General features: G+C 38.5%; 1 protein-coding gene across 4 annotated transcripts in view; it reads right to left on the bottom strand.

Moving 5' to 3' along the window:
• Window positions 1-24,989, bottom strand: part of TRIM8 (tripartite motif containing 8) — a 69,354-nt gene that overhangs the window by 2,175 nt on the left and 42,190 nt on the right. For all 4 annotated transcript variants that reach the window (XM_072425238.1, XM_072425240.1, XM_072425236.1 and 1 more), the window contains 4 exons: window positions 8,494-8,589; window positions 3,155-3,388; window positions 2,259-2,290; window positions 890-1,005 (listed from right to left, as the gene is read on the bottom strand). In XM_072425238.1, coding sequence (XP_072281339.1) covers window positions 890-1,005; window positions 2,259-2,290; window positions 3,155-3,388; window positions 8,494-8,589 — 478 coding nt within the window. The remainder of the gene's footprint in view (window positions 1-889; window positions 1,006-2,258; window positions 2,291-3,154; window positions 3,389-8,493; window positions 8,590-24,989) is intronic.

Here is a 24,989-nt window from a genome sequence, read left to right as displayed (position 1 = left end):
TTAAACATTACAGTACCAATATCTGCAAACTGTACATTGGACTTTGTTTATAACAGTACAATAAATTTATATGAAAGCTACTAGCTCTACAAAAGTCTAATGCTGAGCAAACATTGGTCAATATATCTAAAAGATTTGATGTTTGATTTCAAGCAAACACCAGTAAAAAAAACTCAACAAGAAGCTGCTGACCACCAGTAGCAGAGAAGGTATGAGTCAACAGTCTAGTAAAGAATGGGGTCTGGCTGAAAAGCGCATGGTGGTTACCAAGTAAACATGATATCCGATAGACATCAGCAGGTCATCATAAGGCTCAAAGGTTAATTAAAAGCTGCAGGAAAGACACCAACCATAAAATCTTTCTAGTCTAAGCCCACACCGAGAGTTTTCACGTTGACTGGACTGGAATACAGTGGTTGTACAAGGTGCATTTTTGGGGCAGTTGATAATATTTGCCAGGCAACTACACCAGACAGTTTGCCTCTAAACAGTATAAATGTACTAAATACCCCCTTAACACAAAGGCAGCTATCTTGCTCCTTGCAGTAGTTTTATACCAGTCAACCACAAACCCTAAAATCATTTACATGCTAACAAATTGCTATAATTGGTGTTTTCATACATGAGTGGTTATTGGGAAATCTCATTAAAATCAGACTGGTATGCCAATGTCTCCCAATAACGAAACATTGGACATATTTACAATATCTTAAAAGAACTAGGGGTCGTGTGCTTACAGAATTCCATTCCATTTTTTCTCATTTAACTAACACATAAACTGATAATTTAATAAACCCCTTTGGCTGCTAAAAGCAACAATATTTGCTCTATCTTCACTGATGCTTAACCATATCAGAAGGCATCAGCAAGTAAGAAAACTACAAAGTACCTTCCAGCATCTTCCTCAGCTGTTTCTCTTTCTTGGCAATTTCTGTCAGGAAGAGTTTGGAGTTCAGATGCCCAATTTTTGGTGGAGGAAGACTTCCTCCGGTGCAGTTCTGAGTCCTGTCACAGAAACAAAAATCGCATTGTTGCCATGCATACGTAAATCACTAAAACTACTTCAACACATGTGCAAAATTAATGTCTACTATTTAGGTTGAGTACATATAATTAGGTTACTAATACATACATCAGATACCACAAGGCCAACACTGGGGGCCCCATTAAAAAAAGATAGAGGCCATATCTGATGAAACAGCTTATGAATTATGTATAGGGTCTACTAATATCATTCATGTAAGACAGCTGGCCATTGACCTCACTTTGCAACCTTATTGTTGCAAAACTTTTACATTACACTATGTAATAAAACTATGTAATGTGCATTTGGATACTCTTTTAAAATTTACAAATATTAAACATATGTATAAATTACATATTACAATTTTTATGTGTGTTTGTGTCTATCCCTGTGTAACCCCATCCATGATGCCATCATTCAGATGCGTTCACATAATTTGATCTTGTGAAAAAATAGCTTTAGTTGCACCAACCACTGGATACAAATGGGAAATAGAGCAATGTACACAATATTTCATAATAAACTATTTCTAAATGCTACATTTGAATAGCTGAATTTGAATGCAAATGTAGGTTCTGTAACATTTCTACAACTTTCAAATTATTCCAATTTAATACTGCAGAACAATCTTACAGAAATTTCACTTTTTTAGCTTCTGATTGTTGGAGGGTTTATTTTTTATATATGTACTCTATTTGCATTTGCTATCTGCAGGCAACAACACACAATTTGCCATATATTATGACAATTTATATTGCCCCTACAGCAACCCATCACATCTATCATTTTCTACTTGCCGGATAGAACATGTTTTTTTACTCCGGGCCCCCCCAACAGTGATTTTTGGCTGCAGGTGACAGGTTTGTCCTATAGTACAAAATAGCTGCAAAATAGTCCATCAATTAACAGCTATCAGCAGCTTACCTGGGCTGTTGCACATTATTTCTTTTTGCATAGTTTTATATAGGCACAAAAGTCTATGAATCCTTTACATTTATTGGGTTAGAGTGTATTACTGACCCTACAATTTCTTTACTCTATATCATCACAAACCCCCATTATTCATCATATAGCACTATGAACCCTGAATATTGTCTGGGAAGGGATTTCTGCAAACCTCTGCCCTCGCTCTCTGTCCTCAATCACTGAGAATAAACAAAGCAATCTACCTAGGAAACACAAGTAAACAGAACATGCTGCACACTGGAACACTGATTGCAAATGCTAATCTTACCTGTCCATCAGAATCTTCACAGACTTTGTATTCTACAAAAACAGAAAGACAGTCAGTGAGTAAGGTGATGCTGGTGCAATGCAGATGGAGTGATTGACATTGTACCTGTATGTATTTAAAACATGAGAACTGATATTATTGTAAACTGATCCAATGCCACCCTGACCATTCTGCTCAATGAAAAACAGGAACAGGATAAAAACTACTGAAAAAAGGACCAATCTTTGCAGCAATCAGTCACAATGCCAAATACTTGCATCTGATTGTGTAACCTCAACTAAAGGTCCTAACAGACTGAAGGTCAAGCAAAACCAGCCAGCCACGTCTGCCCTGAAGTCTAAGGCTGGGTACACAAGAGCAATAATTGTCGTTGGAAAGGATCTTTCACGGTCCCTTCCAGCGACTAAGGACTGCACGTTGCATAAACGAGTGTTGTACATACAGCACCAGTCTGCTCTATGGAGAGGAGAACAACAGAGCAGCACCCTGCTGCACACCCTCCCCCTTTGCTTCCAGTACGATCGTTATTTGTCCGTGGATCTGCCAGGACAGTCGTTCAGAGGATGAACGATGGGCACTGTACACATGCCAGATTCTTGCCCGATATCGGCCCCGAGCCGATTATCGGACGAGAAACATTGAACAAGTGTACGTAGCCTAATCCTTCACATTAAAAGACAATATGATCAGTGAATGAGCAATATGGTCCTAAGACCAAGAGCAATGGTTTCTGTAGCAAATGTATCTCAATATTCCTTTTTGCTATCTCATTATTATACTGCATAGTCAGGGTGGAGGGAACATGTTAATATTACACCTATATATATTAGATCATTAGAAAATATTGTCTTTGCTATATCAATGAAATCCTTTGTGCCAGTTTGGAAAATGCATACCTTCATAAAGTTTATGTCCTCCGTTTTGTCAAACATGACTTGTACAGAGCTCAGTAGCTTTTTGGCTTCTTGCATACGTTCATTTAGCTGTAGAACCTGGGCTGCATTGTCATTGCAGAATTTGGCTTGAGCCTTATCCAGAACATCCATTGTTTTCCTCATGTCTTCATCTAAAATCTGGTGCAATCTCTCGTACTGCTGTCGAACTTCATCCTTTAGTTGGTTTACCTTTTCCTGATGAAGAAAACAAAGCTTCTATTAGGACCATTAAGTTTTTTTTTTTAAACACTTTTTTTTTATTGAAGTTATAAAAATACCATTTACAATAAATAGGAATAACAACAAGCAACAAACAAATCGGATAAAGGGACCATTAAGTTAAGATTTATTACATGTTAATTAGCACCCAAGTTGCAACTGTATCAGGGCTACATTGACCTATGCATGTCTTTTAATGCTTATCTTGACTTCTGCACAGTGAAGGTATTACCCTAACTGAATGCCTGTTATATGTAGAGTTTTATCACCACTACAACATCTGAAAAACAAGCCACAACAAACAAGTGTTAGGTTGTCCTTCCATACAATATACATTTACAAAATGTTAGGTATGAAAACCTAATTGCAGATGCTGATCTAAGTAGAATACCAAAGGGGTCACTACCCCAGAAAGCTGACAACCCAATAATTAAAAACCCATGCAGTGTTGTCAACACTTCTGGCAGAACCCACAAGTATTTTCCTGTACTTACAGACAAAACACAAAATATGGGAGAGATGTGCATGTGTTAGGCTAGGTACACAAGTGCAATGGTGCTCGTTCAATATTCGGCTCAGGGCTGATATCGGACAAGAATCTTATGTGTGTACAGTGCTCGTTGTCTATTGTGAAAGATCCTTTCCAACGACAATTATTGCACGTGTGCCTTAGGGAGATGTTCTAAACATTTTTCCCCCCAGACATGCAAATTATAATCACTATCACAAATGACAGCTCTTAGCATCTAAAATATTTGCCTGGCATTCTCCTTTACCGGATGATTCTCCCAACATTTTTTATGCAACATTTGCTGTATTGTATAATAAAGGAGTAGCACCTCCTCAAGCAGCAAAACTTTTTTTGAACCTATAAGACAGATAACAAATATAACAGATATAGTAAACTGCAAAAGCAGCAATAAGACGTTCATAGGGTTTATATACACTTTAAAGCATTAACATGCCAGACATACAATAGATTTGTGTATATACTATAAATATTATTAATAAACCGGTTGCCAAGAGGGCATTATTGTTTGCAGATTTAAGATACATAACAGCCCTTTGAAAGCTTCTTTAAAATCAAAATGCATATAGCTTGCCTGGATTAATATTTCTGGCCACTGAGCTGGTGTTCATAAGAAGCAGTCACCCAGATTAGTGCTCCGTCCTTTAGACACAGACGGGTTGAGTGACACACGGCGGTCTGTCGTGCCATCTGTGCGGATGAGGCCTAGTTTATCCACACACATGCCAGCATGACACCTGTTGTGTGCACATTGCCAGTGTACAATATAGTGATCCTAGGCTCTGCAATGAGCAGACTGACCACAGATCAGACACTGATATAATAAAAAGAGCTTTGTTCTTCTAGTTAAACATTTTCATCAACTTAGGTGAGGATTTCTGGAATGGTTGCATTGGCTAAGACCTAGGTTGGCTTCATTCCCTCGTTTCATTACATTATGACCTTTTTATGTATGTCTGCAATGCTTAATTGAATACGTAATCGTTTGGACACAACCTATTTGTTTTAGAAGAGGTGCAGGAACCTGTGCAGACACACAGAGCTGTAGTCATAGTGTGACATTATAAAAAATCTTTGGGCAGAAACCACAAGTTCATTGCACCTGAGACAGGGGCTCAGTTGGCTACCTTTTCTGCACGAATTGCCAGCTTCACCCATCGTCTGTCTATAAAAGCTATAAACCACAGAAATGCCCATAACAAAGAATTGCCAACTCATCACTTTAATTACAGGTGCATGAACTGCTAGGCTTCTTAACCAGGTTAGACATTAAGAAAAGAATCTAACTATCTACAAAAGCAATTAAAGAAACGTTAGAAAATTGTGCCCATTTGTTGAACAGAATAAAATACTGAAATGTTATAAATGTACAAAAGACTGTACAAAGTTTAGCACTGTGGTGAATGTCATGAATAGCACGGTGTACACACTGCAACGGTTTGTGGTGCATGGTCTGCTATTGGAATGGCAGGCAAATGAAAGTGCACCGTTACACTGGGGAGAGGGGACAGATCCAGAGGAAAACTTCTCTGGATTCTCCTCTTCTCAGAAGAGGCTCCTGTTAGCAAAATGCCAATTTACCTGATATGTTCCTTATTTGTATACGTAAGCCTTATAATGGTTGTATTTTAACTAGTTAGCTAATAGAAAAACCCATTAGCCATGATAGGCAACATACTGTCACCCCTAAAACTACCAGCCAATAGGAACACTGACAACCATTTATATTACAAACCTGGCCTTCTGTCAATTACCAAGTACAAACCAAGCAATAATGCCATCGGCCAGTAATTGTTAGAGGCAGTAATGTCCCTTGCAACCCCTATATAAAAAAAAAATATGTAGGTGTTCTGGCTAACCACAGAGTCACCAGACATTGCATGCAACATCCACCTGACCCACAAACCCTACACTTTAAAATCAGTCTGAATGCAACAGAAGTATGTATGTATGTTTGCTATGGTTTGCCATCTCCCAGCATAGCAAATGTTACCTGGTTTGTCAGTGTTTTAATATTTAGTTGTGTGCCAAGCATATAGCATTAGCCTAAAGTATTTTAGCTCCAGCCCACCTTGGTTTGCTTGTACAATTTACTTGTTGTCCCTATATCCCAACATTTGCAAAAAACGGTAGAAATAACTGCTGCAATAATGTATTGTTAGTCCCTGGCCTTGGTTGGGGGTGTAATGTCAGTTGCTGGTATTGGCTGGGTTGTATTTCAGTCCCTGGAAATCAGTAGGGCATGTATTGTTATACCCCAGTGGGGCTGTAGTAGAGTGTGTAAAATCCAACATGGGGCCCCTCATAACGATCAAGTGTGCAGAAAATCAACCATTCTCAACCAGGGTTCCTCCAGAGTTCACTAGGTGTTCCTCAAACAGTGGCTGATTGACCTTCCCTTTGAGGATGCCTGTATGGCTCTGTCAAGAGTTCTTGGCACCAGAACTAACTGCATGACCAATTATGTCTTTAGGTGTTTATAAAGCTGATAGCTATCCACCATTATAAGGGATTATTATTTCCACTGGCCACCAATTTAGGAGGCTCTTTCTACTGATCCCCAATAAGGCTTGACATTTGTGTCACTTGTTCTTTAGGGATAAAAATGTTGAAAAAAAGAATCTTTGAAGAGAAGGAGCAATTCAACAGATATAAGTAGAATGATGTCCTCAACTCTGTCCCTAAAGAATTACTAGGAGCACAGTTGCCCTTTCTGATTTACCCCTAATTCCTAATATACCAAGAAGTGCAAAATCACTTATGGGCAGGCTAAAAGTTTTTTTGCTTTGGAGGAAATCATCTAAAGAACGTTAAGGTAAAAAATGATTGTGAATATACTCCTGTATTTGAACTAACCATTTTTCTGCAAGGTTTTCATGTGGTTTTATAGAAATGCTGGAAGGTTTATAATAAAGCAAATGCTGACTTTCAAAAATGTAATTAATGAAAATAAGCCATACAGTGGTTATATTAAATAAATGGCTTCAGCACTGTGTGGTTAGAAAGTATAATGGGAGGTTTAGAACTACAAATGAATCTGAGACTGAAATAGAAACTCAGGAGATCTTACTAACCAACATTTGCCTAGCACATGTCTGAGGACCACAAGGATTTTACCATCTTGGCTAGGTGTTTTTTTTACCTGGAACTGTCCAGGTAAAAGAACACCTGCGTGGAAAAATTGTACAATAACAACAACTAAAACATTTCAACAACCATTCTTAAATACCCCCTTCAGCTTTGGAATCCAAACACAAACATGGAGGTATTTCTGTAGACAATGGAGGTCTTGACACATCAGGTTAATTATAAGGTACAACTGCTTTTAAAATACCGGATGTCAAGGCCAAGGGCAGTTCTTTAAAAAGAAATATTGACTGACTGAGCTTCCATCTGTGCTCTGAAAATCAGATGACCCTCTGACTCATGTCTGTTATTAAGTGCACAATAGTGGTGCCTTACAGAAACAAGAAAATCCAGGGACACAATGTTTGGTCGGAGAGACTTCTCACCAACGTCAAACATTTATTTAAGGTGTATGTAGGATCGACAGAATCTTACATGATAGGTAAAGTCGGAGCTTTATGTCCAACAAAAAGACAAACTCAAAATTGGCAACTTAAAAATTTTGTGTTTACCAATGAACTCATTTACATAGTGAATTTGCTGAAACCCCATTTCAGTCATTTAGATAATAGGCTGAGGTTCTATCAGTTGTCATTTATAAATAATGGTGACAAAAGACAATGAATAGGTTAGAAGCAAATTAACAGGAAATAAGAAGTAGAAAACTTTTTACTGAGAAAATCTTAGTTTTTTGTGTGGCTATGTAGTGGCCACCATACACTGACCATAAAACATTTGTTCTATATGAAGAGAAATAATTTGGTTACATCACAATCACCCGGCCAAATTGTGGATATGCATTAACTCTGTTTAGATGACCTGGGATAGTTTGGGGTTGCATATTATATATTTATAGGCCATAAAGAAGAAATCAGTCAGATATACATGTTTGGTTTAAAATTGAATATTCTGTTTTATGTAAGAATTTGAAATTCAGAAGCAGAAGAAATTTGGCTAAATAATTACAGAAAGTGAACCACAGTTGACTGCAGTTCGAGGTTTATATTCAAGCATAGAGACATATCAAAACATTAAATATTGAATTTCTTTATAAAATATGTTTATTCATTTGTAATATGTATATAACTAATGCAAGCATGTCTTGCCATCAGTCAGTGCACTTTTACTCCTCTACTGCCCAATCAGACTGGGGTGTACTTGACCAAGCAAGGGATCACAAAACTAGCTGTCAATTATTTGATTATTCTATAAAAAAAATAGTTCATACAGACAGTAACCTTTTCAGCCTTGTGTGTTGCAGTACTGGGTGTTTTACAAACATCTTATTGTGATGCCATTTATTGAGAATAGTACCCCAGTAGGCTATACAGTGGTGGCCAATGCACAACCCAATGCATTTTGATTCATTGCCAGCCCATTCATTATGGCCATTTTGCTCCTTTGGTCACTTTAAATCTGTACTAACCTCTACTAGTCTTTTGTCAGATTCCAGTTTGTACAGTTGGTCTTCGATGTCTTGTTCCCGCTCTTCTAGGCGGTCTTGTTGTTTCATAAGCATTTTCTAAAAGCAAAAAAAAAAAACATGGATTTAGTAATGAACAAGAAAGATAATTTACCAAACGCCTATTCTCACTTTTACTAATACACCCAAAAAAAATCTAAAGTCATCACAAAAATACTGTTAGAAGCCTGAGTGCATAAGACGCATTACACATTTGTTGTGGTTTTACAAAATCTACAAGCCAACAAGAAAACCGAATCCACTAACAGTCACAATCTACACCTTAACCCCTGAATATCAGAAATGTATACATGTGGGGTAAGGGTGCGAAATGAAAAATGATTTTGATATAGTTCCTGAAACCAATACAAGTCATCACAAGAAAAGGACAGACGAGTTATTCACCAAACTGACATTACTGTAAAAGAGTAAATGAACTGCAAGCGGATGGAAAATATCTCACACCAGTAGCTGGTTTTCTGGTACCAGAAGCACACCATACTATCTCAAGGCTGGCTTTACCATCATGATCTGCCATGATCTATCATTATCTGTAGTAATACAGTCAATTAATTTGCTTCTTTGCATACAGTCACAATATTTAGCCAAATTAGGACAAGAAAATGTTCTGTAGTGATACTAACAGGGCAGTGATATATCTACGAAACTATTTATTAAACTTATTAAACTGTTACGCCATGAAAATCTGGCTATAGAAATTATTTTTATTTGTGCGGTGAGACTAGCAGAAACCCTCCAAATATAACATGTGAAGCCCAATACCGGTCATTCTTTTTATTAAAGAAAACCCAAAAATAAACATTGAGCTGCCATTTCTGACTGCCATACTGACTCTAGCTGTAATACCCCGGGTCATTAACCTGGGCAGCTAGGGAGATGGGCCTATGCCAAGTGTCTGCGTGGGTTTCCTCCAGGTACTCCGGTTTCCTCCCACATCCCAAAAACATGCAATAGGATTAATTGGTTTCCCCCTAAATTGACCTTAGACTACATTAATGACATATCACTATGGTAGGGACATTAGATTGTGAGCTCCTTTGAGGGACAGTTAGTGACATGACTATGGTCTTTGTACAGCGCTGTGTAATATGATGGCGCTATATAAATACTGTATAATAATAATATTAATAATAATGCACCCAAGCAGAACCACTGCTGATTTGGGGTCCGATCAGTTTTCATACTGGTAATTGCCAAGTTGGAGGGCCCGCAACAAAGCACACATGTACAATATTCTGACCCCTATTTCACATGGTGGGAATGAGGTGCACCATAGGACAGATAAGAGCTCCGAATGTGACGGTGCTGGGCAATCAGTCTTTTCACCTGGAGAGTCCATAGTCCATTGTCCGATATAAATCCAGGGACTCGCGGCTTATATAAGCCTAACTTTGCTCCTAACAAACGACTGGTAGGAATGAAGGCAAATACATGCTACTGGGAGGGCCAAGTTAATGAGAATTTGTACTGGACAGGTAAAACACAGGTTCATTTTAAATAAGCCCTCCTTGCAGCCTTATAGTCAATTCTGCGCAGTCACTTATTTAGACACTGCTTACTTTTAAGCTTGTTTCAGCTTGTTTCAGAATGACTGTTTAAAGCCTTTACTAAAGTACATGGGATAGAAATTGGGAGGCAAGCATGGAGCATTGTCAACCTAAAATCAGGGGAGCCCAAGCAAGGATCCCTGTGGAAGGATCACCTTTATTAATGTAATGATATAGTGAAGACATTACACAGTCCTTTACATGGTCCATAGTTCCTTGAAGTTCCTCAATATACTATCCCTAATATTGTTCAAGTCTAATGTTCTTACCACAGTCTAGAGGGGGCGTAATTAACCCAACAGTATATTTTTGGCATGTGGGAGGAAACCCACAAAATAACAGAAAACGTATTACTTGCAGATGATGTCCTGGCTCAGACTGATGTTCTAGGACATCAGGCTCAAGAATATACTCACTAGGGTAAAATCTATAAAAAATGCTATGGAGCTTCAGGCCAATATCGATTGTACAATGAGAAATGATCACATATACTAAGGAATTTCAGGAAAGCGCCCCAGCCATAGGGAAACAAACCCTTCCTGTCACACTTATTTATTGGACGCTGTAAAGGGCTCACGTGGACAAGTAATATGTTTACTGAATGTGACATACACAAGCTAACACAGCAACAGTAGAAATGACGGAGTCTAAATCACATGTAATACAATTACTAAGCTTCATTCCAGTCAAGTATTATCACAAAGAACTTTATCCAAGTGAATCATGACATGACATAGGTAGGTGTGGTCTTAGGTGCACACAAAGACCTTCCCGGAAGAATGAATAGCTGACATTTTGGCATCTAATAGGCCTACAAACATCCTGCTTAGCTTCACAGATTAAAATGTCATGTCATTAGTCAGAGCATTTAAGGAAAGTGAGAGCCTGAATCTCACACACGTTATTTGGGATAGAAAAGTCCTATAAAAAGTGGTGTAGCAGAGGTCCTCATAAAAATGAGCAGAAGAAAGGGAGGGGTGTGATTGGCTGGATGCAACCAACAGAAAGAGCGGCAAATTAATACCCGAGAAAACATTTGCGGGATGTTAAAATGGAGAGAAGACACATCTAGAAGCTTCAAGCTGCTGGTGGCTACTATTGCTGCATCTCTCCATTTGACATACAAATAGTCCCTCGGTTAAGGACAACTCCTAGATACAAACGGGGCTTCCCTGCTCCCTCGTGTGCAGGGCGAGGCTTGGAGGGGGTAGTTTGCATGACTTGCAGAAGAAATCTTTTGCTAAACACAACTGAGACTAAGCTCTTCTGCAACCTCTTGTAACTCTTTAATGACCAAGACAAACTCTGCATTTTGTTCTTTTTGCAAATCAAAGCACAGCTTGCTCCAGAAGTTAATGAATGTCTAGGCTCCATATGGGTTTTTTTTTTGCTTTGTTTGTGATTAACTCACAGTAAGGATTTTATACAGTAACTGACACCATGCTGCCTAATATTATGTTGAGACAAACATCTATCCTAACTGCATTTATTAAAATAATGTAAATGTTCTGACTTACATACAAATTCAACTTAAGAACAAACCTACAGGTCCTTTTTCGTATAAAACCTGGGGACTACCTGTATACATCTTCCAGGTCAGATACAAATTATTGATAACTGCATACAATAAACCTGAAGGTAAGGAGGTCAGCTGAAGGTCAGATGCATCCATCAGTGTATTCTCAAAGCAGATATCAAACCAACGTCATCAACACAAGCTAAAACTCCATCCATCTAGGCCCCATGTAACAGGAATGTTATAACTATAAAATCATAAAAGAAGCTCCCCGAGAATACCATCATAGCATTTAAAATAAATTTGAAGACACTACCCCTAACATATGAGCATATTCTAACTATAGCTCAAAAAATATACGAACATATAACTTCTGTAATGTTATTCTAACAATCAGCCACTATCAACAGCATGCTATTATAACAACCAGGCCAGCAAAGAATAGACAAATGCAGATGGGACTTCGAGCCCCCTGAAATCCTCATATGAGTCTCATGATTTTTAACATATCTCATCTCCTTTGTATAATTGTGCAGGGAAGAAGTATTAAGCATATTTTACCATATATACAATATATTTATTTAAATAACCAACCATATGGGAGTTTGGGGGGGGGGGGGGGGGGGGGGGGGGGGGGGGTACAATCATCTCTGCTCAGATGTGGCCTAGAGGTTCACAATATTGAAATCCAGGGCTAATTAAGGCTTCCTCCGTAGGTCAATATTATATTACTCGGCACAGTAGGGCAGAAATTGGAGGGCCAGCGTTTTATTGGTACACCATTGCATTAAATTGAAACCCAATTACTAAAATCTTGTAGAAGCTTTAATATAATAATGCCATATCACAGGCCATTTTCAATCAGCAGCCTTCATTACAAAATAAACCTGATTATAGGGTATTTTGGTTATGCACTTTCTGTATAGGTAACAATGCTCTGTCCCCGTCTCCCATCTCTGTTCCTGCAGTGTCACCCATTTCACATGGGCATCTGATGAGGACAACACCTTATACAAGTATGGTCCAGCAATAGGAAAGCTTCCCTGAAAAAGGTCATGCAGCCATAGCAGGGGATAAGTTGCTCGAGATCAGTTTGAATATAAAATGGAGAAAAAGTTAATTAATAAAGGCAACTTTGCGATTTAGCCTAAAGTGCCTTAAACAGTTTTAGGTTGTGTTGAATCCATTGTAGGATGATTGGTAAACACCAGAATCTCAAACACCCCACAGAGTCCAGGTCTCATTCCACCCAATATATTTCCAATTACACAGCTATTAAGAAGCAGACCTATTACTAGGCCTGAGACTACATTGTCCTGCATACTTTGAGTAGAGAGACCAATTATAATTTTGCTTTGGCGCAGGGCACGGATTTAGTGCAAAACTCATGACATAGCTCAACATCTTTATTTTCATTAGCTTCCATTTTACTTGGCTTAGAGCGTGGCTGGTATAAAAATAAAATTCAGGCCTCAGTCATGGTTCACGATCAGCTTCGGCTCCAGCCAAGGCCTGTCACGGCTCTGTGCCCACAGCAGATTTTAGTAAGATCTGCCCGGCAGTAATCTCTGACGGTGCTCCTGGCTTCACCGGATGTCCCTGGCTCGGAGGAACAGCGACGCCTGAAATAAACTGGCTGGGGGGGGGGGTCGAAGTAAAGAAATGCACGTCAACAAATACTAATTCTGGGCAGATTATTAGAAACAGTAAATTATTCCAGCTCTGGGAAAAGCTTCACTGATGGAAAGAGCAGCTGAGATTCTGGCACCAAAGCCAACGTCTTCATAAAGCTTCATTTAGACCCATTTTTATTTGAAACCCCACAAGGCATACGTCTGTAATGTGAATTAACCAGTATAAGCAAATTTGTCATTTTTTAACAGCCTACAATAACTTGAACCAGGATTACTATATCAGACAACTTACTTTTTTAAACATGAATACTTTTAAATATGAAATTCTATTTGGTAATAATGAAAGCAGATTATTACCTCCTCTATATTCCAATATGAGTGAATCTGAAAAGTTTCTACTTATACCCTTTGTATGGTTGAAAGGCCAAATGTTCCTTTAAATAAACTGGCCTAATTAAACACTAAAAGTTACAGTGTATACATGACAGGTATTCTTTACTTGCAAAGCATCTTCTTTCTTACTGTAGCACATGAGACATCATTTGTTCTAGTTGTGATATGACATGGACGTGTCTCATATACCGATGAGATGTGTAATTGGCATTTCCCCTCCTACATACAGCTCATACTGAACTATTAAAGCAGTAGGGGGCTGGAATCAGATTCTTATAGTTGGGTGATGAATTTTAGCATGTGCACTTTAGAAATGACCTCCAGCATTGGGTATTTCAGTATCTACATGATCTAAATTTATGGAGAAAATTGCACGGAGGTTTCCAAATGTCAAGATAAATATGGAATTAGTATGCAATTTTACCCTGGAACATCTACCAAAAATAAATACATTTTGGACTCAATAAATGTTTGGCATTGCTGTACTTTATTTTGATATTGTGTTTAGGTATATTTGCTAAAGCTACATTTTTATTTATGTTTACTGCTATTTGTCACTTTTTTACCTATGGATGTATTGGGGTCTATTTATAAAGCAGCAAACCGGACATTCACTGAAACATTCCCTGATGGAGAGTCTTCCAGGTCCATGAGTTTCAATGGCAAGAACTGATTCTACACCAGGGTATGTTTCAGTGAATGATTTTTTTTTAGGTTTGTACAAATAATGCATTTATTTTTCATCTGTGTTCTAGAGGTCTGCTATGTTGCAGATAAAATGAAAGACATGGGCAACAGAATATAATAATGAGCATTTCACTTCAAAATAAACCAGAAGCCAATCATATTTCACATATTGGAGACAAAATATAATTCCTGCTTGACTGATGTGGACTGGTGTCCCTTCTAGGTAAATGAAATGCAGTACAAGCTTTTTTTTTCTGTTACTTTGTTATATTGGTCCAGACATATATACCTGGGCACAAGCTCTTAAGCCACCAACCCTACCCCGACCCGGCCCTACACAGGCAGAATTTATGTTCCTGGTCAATAAGCCAAAGCCTACCTAAAACTGTGAAAGTCTCAAACAAAGAAGACTTTTTTGGACAACACCAGTAACACAAAACTGTGGTAAGGCTCTACTTCTACTAGATCAACTCGAGCGATTCATAGGGACCAGAGCCATGTGGGCAACTAAAACTCAGTAGGAAGAGCCAAATTTTGAGAGCTCTGTATTAAGGGAAGAAAATCATGAAGGTAAATTAGACAATATAATTCCCTGCCATTTTAAAAGAAACTTGCCACAATGCTCAAATGTCTCACCAACAAGATTTAGCTACCAATTTAAACACAAGGCAAGAACAAGTTTGTTTAAAAGCATGGCTAGGCACACTTTAGTTTATTGAAAATAAATTTGATCAGTAGATTGAAACTCCACATAGAGGACTATTGGAAGAGCAGATTTTTTTTTTTTTACCGTTCAGCCATCTCTGACAAGCCACCAATCCAATCCAAACTTGTTATATTCCAACTGTCAGAACAAAACAATGTGATTGATGACAATGGGCAACATCGACTGTGCTTATTTAACAGAAGACAAATGAGGACAATTTACAGAATTATTCAAAGAATTACCCAACCCGGCAGCAATCTAGCAGGAAAGGACTTAGAATGCTGAGTGGCTCCCACCTGTAAGTATTTTCATACCCCGCCAAGGTTCACAACAAGTACAATGCAGAAGGATGACCATTCAATTCTGTAGCACACTTTCCCTTTACATACAGAATAACATCTATAGAATTTTTTAAATGTTACAAAAAGGGGCAAATATAAGCAGAGGACAAAGCAGACTATCAGACCGTTACCCAAGGTGGGAAAAGTACACATATTGATATTTTACACCAGGGACTGTAATTAGAGAATGCTCTGATCTCTAGAACTCCCTTTCCCTTGGAAGAACACTAAGAACCCAAAAGTTCTAGCAATATCCACCAAATTTTTTCTCCGCAGTGCTTATTAGTTTTCACAGGAGACATCATTAACTTTCTGTAGCAATAAAAAAGGTTGGAAGGAGAAACAAGTAAGGGCTGGGGAGGCCAAGGAGACCAAGGACACTCCCAAAGTTGGCGATTGAGTTCCCATCAGAAATCAGGAGATCAACTGGAGAGATTAGTGTAGCGTTTAGCAGCATAGGTGGCAGAGGAGATAAGTAATCTCTTTACAGAGATGTATACATTTTTTCAGTATTGGACATGCTTCCAAAGTGCCTGTACTGTAACTCATTCATGTATTTTCCAGCCAGAAAATATATTTGCCACATAATACTGATTTTCAGTGCACTGTTGGGCTTGTATATTCATTGGGGTCCATTTGTAAATAAGCAAATCTGATTATTACCAAACCTTCTCTGGATGAGAATGAACCACGGCCACATGGCCCTGGAACATTCTCCAATTCACGTCTTTAAAAGACCCCAAACAGCCGGACTGTAGAAATGTATCACAAATTCACAATCCCATACTGTATATCCAGCAGAAACCATACAGATTTATTCACTTGCTATGAAAATATGATGGTGATTTCTGTTCTCTTTAAAACAAAGTATCATGGATCCCGTGGTCAGTATTGTTAATAGTAACATTGGGGTAAATTCCCTGCACAAAATGGAGTATTTATGTCATTACATGTCTGGTTTATTAGATCTTTAACAAAACTCAATGGCTGATACTGCAAGCAGCTGTTCCTCTGCCTAGAACAAACGACAACAGTTTATACTCAGAAATACAGGAAATATAACTTTGGTGACACATGTTTTCTGAATGACACCTTGAACATTACATTAACCGACCTGAAAACATAGAGAAAAAAAACTTCAGAAAAGATTGACCCAGCTCTGTACTTTATATACAATTAATATGAACCAACTGGAAGCCTGGCTTGCCTCTGCATGAAAACCTGATTATGATTTCACAAATATAGAGAGTTGTTTGAATAAATGCAGTTACTTCCTGCCACATAAGCCTGGCAAATATTTGACAACAAATACCTGTTTCTTGAGAACCTCATATTTTCATACATTAAAAGCACTTTCCTCCACCTACACAGAAATACAGGGTCCCCTGCCACAGTCCCAGGCACTGTCTGCTCTCCAATTATTCAAATACTTTTTAACGGCTCACTATTTCAATAAATAATTCAGTGGAATAGCTTTGCATTAATATTCAATGGCATATTTAAAACACTATAGAATATTTGATAGAATCAATCATATACACAAAAAAGGCAATATTCCCAGAATAAAAAGTAATGGTTTGTTAAATTTTTTATGTCTAATAAAAAATGAAAACATGTATTTGAGAGAGACAAGCAACAAAATGTTAGAGCGTGAAGATAACAGCGGAATGATAAAAGTCTACAGCATGTACAAAAGACAGAAAATCTGCAGAATAATATAGGTTAATGTGAAGCCTAATATACTATAGGTGGGTTACTCTCTCATTAGGACATACAAAATGAGCAATGTACTGATAAATGTGAAAACCACGCAGCAATATGATCCACTGGCAGTTCAAATAAAAAACACTATCACTAAAATCGCATATTATCATTATCATGTTAATGCAGCTTTGACTTTTGCAGCCATTGGTGCCTAATAACATACATCTGCATTCAGTTGGAACAACTGAGTTCACAGGGAGTTTCACTATTTAGGTTCTCACATACCAATAATGACAGTGTAATTTTCAGATTTAACAATCCACCCAAAAATAGTCACATAGGAGTGCTGGGGAATCACATAGTGAACATTTTTGCATTAAGCATTTTATTTAATTTTCTTAGTGAGAAAAGTTTCATGTCAAACACATATCACCTGCACTTGAATAAAACAGGTCGATAAAACATACATTCAGAAATATTTTAGAAAAGTTTTTAAAAAAGTTTGTGTGCACCCATTTAACATCTCCTATAGCAGGGGTGCCCAACAGGTGGATCGCGATCTACCGGTGGATCGCAAAGGCAACGCGAGTAGATCATGGAGCCCTGACTTTCAAAATAAATTCTACCGCACACAGGAGTCCAAGTTTTAATTGTTGGTAGATAATTTTGACTTGGTCATTTTAAAAGTAGCTCGTAAGCCAAAAAAGTGTGGGCACCCCTGTCCTATAGGTATGTACATTGCTGGCCAATGAAAGGAAGGAATGCCACCCCACCCTACCCAAAAAGATCACTTGAGTTAGTGGTAACTGACCAGAGAGGCACAAATTGCTCTCAGGAAACCCTGGTTGAGAAAAACTGACTTACAGAGGCATATATCATGTCTTTTAGAAGGTATATATAAACATACATTTTTCAATGATGGGTCTTAATTGGGTTCTAATATCACAGCAATGCTGCTCTAAGTGGTTTCCGTCTATCCAGCAATGGCTACCTGGTCCCCTAAGCAGTGCTAATGACAATAAAGAGAAATTGGCACATCCACTAAATCCTTTTATATTTATTGGGCTAAAACATTATTGTGCTATATCAATATTCAGCATCATGCCTCGCTACCAAACCATGGCCTCACCTTCTCTGATGAGTTACAACCATTAAGGAATTTAATTACTATGATTAAGTCCTTTACGGGCAAATGGAGAGGCTAGGGTCTGGTGACGAGAGGGGATGTCTAAATGTAACATACATCCGGAGTTTATACCTGCAACCATACCAGAGGAGAACTCCAATAGGCCCTGGAAATAAATAGTCAAGTATACACAGTTTATCACTGCAGTTCAGTAACTAAGATTGCAGACTTGCTAGAGATGATACTAGGGGACATCTTTGGTATGGAGAGGGCAAAGTGGAAGAAGAATGGTGTCTTCATTCTTGCTTCAAGGTAAACTTTAATGTGAATTTTTGCTTTCTCATGCAGTACAGAAGGAACATAAGGCTGATATTCAACCACAATAGCATTCTTAGCAAGAAAAGCAAGAGAACAGTTCAGGAAGCAGGCCAAACATTTCTCCACCCTGTTATGAGATTCTCTACTCCCCTCACGCTGAATAAGATGCCAAAGGAAAAAAGTAAGCTATAAATCATCTGTACACAGTAATGAACAGCCGGCTTTGCCAGCACAACAATGGTTAAGACAAGCGCCTATTCTGAAGAGGTCAGCTAAGAGGCTTCAGGCATGGCCAAGCAAAGCAATGTGGAGTCACGTGACCTTTCCACTCTGCTGCTCCTTCTTATGACTTTCCTGCATTTGCTTCACAAGGGTCACAAAGCCATTATATTTGGGAGAAAAGCACAGAGAAACCTTACAGCACAGATTTATTCGGTAGATTCTAATATATGAAGCCATGGAGGTGGCCCACAATTTATATGGTGACATCATTATTATACGATGACCTTCTTTGAGTTTTTGGTGCAAAGTTGATACAGTTTAGTTTCTGGATGATGATTCTTAGTACAAACTTCTCAATTTATGGATGGATTCCAGCAGTTTTGAATACCTACTGCACAATGTAAAAAAAATGAAAGTCCATCTACCGCTTTACTGGCTATAAAATGTGCACAAATGATATTCCAGGGATGCTGCATAAATATCTACATATATCTGTATACTGGCCCATTAAAATGGTTACCATCTCCTAGACATTCTCTATCAAATCTATGGTCCACTTACACCTTGTTACTCTCATACCAGTACCAAGCCAGCTACCCAGCCTGTAAGTGGCACTAGAAGGTCTTTTTGGTCTTCTTACAAAATGTGATGCCAGTCTGTTAACTGAATAAAGTTTTAACAAACGTCTGCCAACTTCGCATCAGATGCAGCAATGTTTTTCTGCCACCTTGGGTTATAGATGCATCCGACAAGAAGTAGGTTTCGTCAAGCAATGAAGGGACAAGAATAAAAATTGTGGTCTTCAGCCTAGTTTACATTTTTCCAGCATGAAATTACTATTTGTTCTAACATGTCAGAACACACTGCAGGTTTGTTTGGGTGCAAAATCCTTTAAAGACTGTAAAAATCTCAGAAATGTGCATTGAAATTAGTGAGTGTTTATGGGAATTTCCCCTCTTCTCGGCATAGAAAAGGAAAATAGCTTAAACACCTAGATAAACGTTTTAAAAACAAGTCAATGTAAACCAGGTCTTTAACTGCATACACACGTGGATTTATAGTCGTTGGAAAGGATCTTTCACGATACTTTCCAATGACTAAGCACTGCATGATGCATGAACGAGTGTTGTACATACAGAACTGTTCTTCTCTATGCAGAGGGGAGAAAGACGCACTCCACTGGGCACATTCTTCCTTCCCTTGCATTAGGATCGTTCATCGTCTGTTGTTCGGACGATGGGCGCTGTACACACGCCTGATTCTCGTCCGATATCGGCCCTGAGACTGAGAACCATTGGACGTGTGTACGTAGCTTTAACTTGGTTTACTTCTTAATCTTTTGGATGAGATTTGAGGGATAGCCTATAAAGTAATTTTGAGGTTTTCATTTTAAGGCTTGGTATATTCATCTATGTTATGTGTACTCCTCTCACAAACACTGGAAGCCATTTCATGTAATTTTACAGGTTATTGCTGCGTCTAGGCATATGGCAGGCCTGCAATACTTCTGAGTCAAAGCACAATGAGTTAAGATCTCAAATCAAATGCAAAATAGTACAATTACTGTTAAGGACAGGGATGTAGGTGTTAGTTCATTCAGCAGTTAATGTAAGTTAGAAGTGGTGTGTCTAGGGTACACTTAAGTTTTTTTCTTCCCTTTGTGCCTCCATTCTCCTTGCCGTTACCATGACAGCCCTAGCAGATTAGCGTTAGGTGTGACAGGCTCAAATGTGCGCGATTTAGTACTTCATAACACCACTAACATCACACTCCAAATCATAATTCCTTACAGCCGCCATATGCAAAGAGTGAAATTCACAAGTTTAAAAAATATACCTAAAATGGAAAACAAGATGCCTTCTCCACTTCCTCCAAAAATATTTGCCCCTGAGATTATAGACTCTCGCCTATTTCTGTTAATAATGAAATGGCTTTAGAGGCGTGTCAGGGCCACGAATATGGGATCATATATACAGTATAACGATATCAATTATATACGGTAGATACTTGGCAGATAATTGCAAGGATTTGCATGGTGTATTTTATGCCTTGATCTTTTGTTTGAAACCTCCGCACCACCTAGCATGCAAACTACCCTAATCTACTTTACATTAGCGCATAGAGACTGCAGTGAGAGCAGCCTGCATTAGCCATTAATGCACACTTGTCACCGGGCTTCCTACAGCTCATCCCCAGCCAGCTCCCCATAGAAAGAGGCAAGGTCTGCGAATATTGGATAAGAGCCACAGCTAATGTCACTGTTTTGACGTGTTCCCTTTCAAGATGCCAAAAGAGCACATCTGACTTTCTAATCAGCCACAGAATTGTCTTGCAGACACCTCAGCTGGCCTCTCATCTGAAGCCTGTCTCTGCTGCTATTCTGCAAGAGAAACATTCCACCATGGGGAGGGCGAGGCAACCACATTCATCAAGCTGAACTTCTCCCATACCCAGAATTCTCATATTCAAAGCACAATATCATCCCTGGTCAGATCAAAGCTACCTTCAAAAAGCAGGTGAACACCATTTTTTTTTATCCAATACAAAGATCTATTTAGCAACATCAGTAACATTTCTGATAACAAAGCTTTGCAGCTTGGCAGGTGCATCCATGTACTTTGCATAGGCCACACAGTATGGGGTATACCTACCAGGGATGCAATGACCACAACGCCCAAGAGTTGGGAGGAAAAGCTACTACCCTTAACTTTATTATCTGTCTTTACTACAGGTATTCCGATATTATAGTAGTATTTTTCTGTCCTATGCCCTTCTCTGTTATCACTTGTCTGACGGAGTATTAGAGATTTATTCCTCATGTAGATTACATGAAAATAGTTAATGGTAATATTTGTTTTAGTTTTTATGGTACCCTGTAGGATTTTTTTTAGTATATCTAAACTAGCTTCCTCAATCCTGCTGTTCCTGGTTAGACCCGCTTCAACAATAATACTCGTCTGCACTTTGTCCTGTCTATTTTTCTGAACCCATGGTAATGCAACATCAGCCATTATTCGAAAGGCAATTCTAAGATCCACTTTTTGCAAGCAAATACTTTTTCCTCATTCAGGACTGAAAATCAGGCATTTTTAGAAAGATAACCAGTGATAGACATCCACATCTTGGTGGAGACAAAGTCCTTTTGTTGGTCCTCACTAGTTCCGAGTTTCAAATCCATTCCTTGACCTCTCTGAGACCCAAAAATCTATGCTTCTGCTCTGCTTTGGATATCCCTTTAAATTCTTTAATAGTTTACATACTGCCTGTAACACAGACAATTCTTCAACCGGAAATAATAAAGATACAGCTACAATAAACAGAAAAAGTACACTAATACAAAATAAATAAAAATAAAATAAAATAAAAACTACACATAAAAAAGGGGTCAATAGACCATGTTTAGCATTTTAATAAATCATGGTTTAAAGTACCTACATAGTTACTATATGAACATAGTATCAAAAGTCACCCAATACCCCCTTTCCTAAAGAAATGGCAGCTGTTGGAAAATACTTAATATCCTCAAGACAGCTGTAGTACCAGTCAAGATTCTGTGTATTTCCACAACAATTGTTACGCCAGTGGAAGCCAAGGTCAAAGCTGTAGCCGGTCTGTTGCTGGAGTAATTTGCTGCTATAACATTTTGTACTTTACCTGGTAATGTTTCATATCTAAACAAAGTACTAGTAACTCTTACAGTATTAATAAAAATTTCAACAATAAGTCACAGTACCCTGAATCATCTTAAAAAAAGACTTCCTTTCAAGTTTATTAAAAGGTATCTGAACCAAATGAATAACAAAACATTTGTAACACATACAGGGTCAGTTCTACCTGCCTAATGGCACATAAGATCCTCAGAGGTTTGTGTATGAGATATGGGTGGGATTGCTAGGGACCGTTGGCTTTCCATTAGGTCTCTGATAAAGCACTCTATTCATTGTTAATACAGTCTTGCATAACATAGTAGCCTAGAACTCTTCAGCCACTTTCTGCCTTCCATTTGCCCTTTCACTGTATTGGTGCCTGTGGGCACACTAGTAGTGAAAACGGTTTATCGGTTAATGTAGGTTTCCCCGCCACAGGAGGCTGCCAACTTGGCTATTAATCTTGATGCATCTGTTGGCTTGGCAGTTTTCAGTTCTCTGTCTCTCCCAAGCCAGCTGAAGACGCAAGTGTCAAGCTCCATCGCATACTCAGTCCACCAAAGCTGTGGGTAGAGGAGGCCGGCAACAGAACGGTATGGTTTTCATTTTGGTCTTATTGCAAAGAAACATGAGTCTATGTACAAATGTCACAAGAGGCGATGGTGCACATCGAATCAGATAGAGACAACTGGGGTGTGTGGAATCCTATATTTGTGTGGTCTGCTGATAAAATCCCACACGTATGAAATTGAAGCAGGGAGTAAAGCTACATACACACTTCCAATTATTATCGTTGGAAAACGAACGACGAACGTTCATGCACGATATATATGAACGATCGTTACTTTTTTACCAACGATTTTTTGCCCAATCGATCGTTCGTCGTTCGATTGGAACGATAAAAATTGGAAGTGTGTACGCACCTTTAGAGGCAGGTAAAACACACTTGCTTTACCCTAAGCCCAATTTCAAAGATACATAATGAAAGGCAAGTTTAAAGCTCACCTGTTAACAAAGCTATTTGTAGGTCAACTATATTCTGTAGAAACCTGTTCTATATCTTTGATCAAAAAATCTATACAACTCCGAACAACTTTTTAAACAGGCCTTTTGTCAGTTAGGGTTTGTGTTATCGGCTCAAGTTTCTACAGGATAACCGCAGAAGCTTTTGTTTTATTGCACAGTAAACATGCTGGTAGGATACCTAACTCCTACCCAATTTACAGCGTTGGGTTTACATTTCTGTATATCTTTATTCTTCAGACTTGCATAGCACAACCACTTTGGTGATCTGACTTATTTCCACTACAGTTATGCAATACAACATGGTCACCTCCCTGCCTCCAAAGCTGTGAATGGTTAACGAGGAAGCAGCAGAATGCACATGAGCCTTTCACAACAGTTGTGCAGTACAACGTTGTCTTTCCCAACCTGTAATTGGAAAGTGAAGAAACAGAAGAACAAAGATGAGCTCATCCCTCTGTCTATTCCTCTCCTGATGGGGCTGAAAATATCTAAAAGTCCAATCAGGATCATGAGCCCTGCCCATGTTGCCACAAAGCTCCGCTTTCCATTGTAATACCTCACCCCTTTTATGTCCCATCTACCAAAAACCTGTCACAACAGTATTTGTAGGAAAGGGGTTCTTGGGGGAAATAGTTCTGGGAGCATGCTAATGTCAACATTATCTGAGTTCTAGCTGCCCCTACAAGAAGTTTACTAGCCTGGTAATGATTTTTTAATTTCACAAGGAGAAATAAAAACTATTGCTAGTTACAGGAACTAGGTATAAAGAAAGAAAAAAATACAGTGTATAATCAAGTATGCCCAAACCTGCATTTAAATAGAATAGGACCTACAAGAACACCCCTGACCTGGGTGCCTGGCAGCGGAGCCTTAATCAAAAGAATGGTTAAACAAAATTGCCTGTTTTAGCTTATGAACCAATAAGAGTAATATATAGAATATATAAACCACATTGTTTCAAAGGGGGAATTCCAATTTAACACAACAGTAGTAAGAATGGGAAAACTTGCATAAAACCATATAAACTGCCCAGCTCTGCTTCCATGTAATTTGCATGTGCATGGCCTACTGCTCAACTAGAATCATAATAAAAATGAAGAAAAAACAGATATCAAACAATTGTGATGAGCATATATAAAACAAGTTTCTAAAACCCCTTTGCTTCCTGTAAGTGACTTCAGCTGGCACCTAAAACTGCTTGGATCAAGAGTTTTTATTTTTCTGATATCATTTCATTTTGATTGGCTGTTGAGAATTCCAAAGAAAAAGATGCTAATCTTCATGAATCCCATTGTTAAAGGGCCCAGAAGAGAGGTTTTCAATGTAGCAGCTGTTCAGCAATACTGCCAACTGTATCTGTCTAAAGTAGGCAAAATGTGCTTCAGATGAGGAGGAGGAGGTGACGCATAGGGGAGCTGTATGTGAGATTGCACCAAGCACGTAGCTACGAAATTAGAATATATGTGTAAATTAACAAGCATCAATAGCTAATTATACTGCACAATGTGACCCTGGGTCTCTAACGCAGTAAAAGATATTTGGAATACATTTAGTCTTTATATAAAAAGGCCA

The sequence above is a fragment of the Pyxicephalus adspersus genome, chromosome 10, assembly GCF_032062135.1.
Source record: "Pyxicephalus adspersus chromosome 10, UCB_Pads_2.0, whole genome shotgun sequence".
In the NCBI taxonomy this organism is placed as follows: domain Eukaryota; kingdom Metazoa; phylum Chordata; class Amphibia; order Anura; family Pyxicephalidae; genus Pyxicephalus; species Pyxicephalus adspersus.
This window is presented reverse-complemented; position numbering and strand designations above follow the sequence as displayed.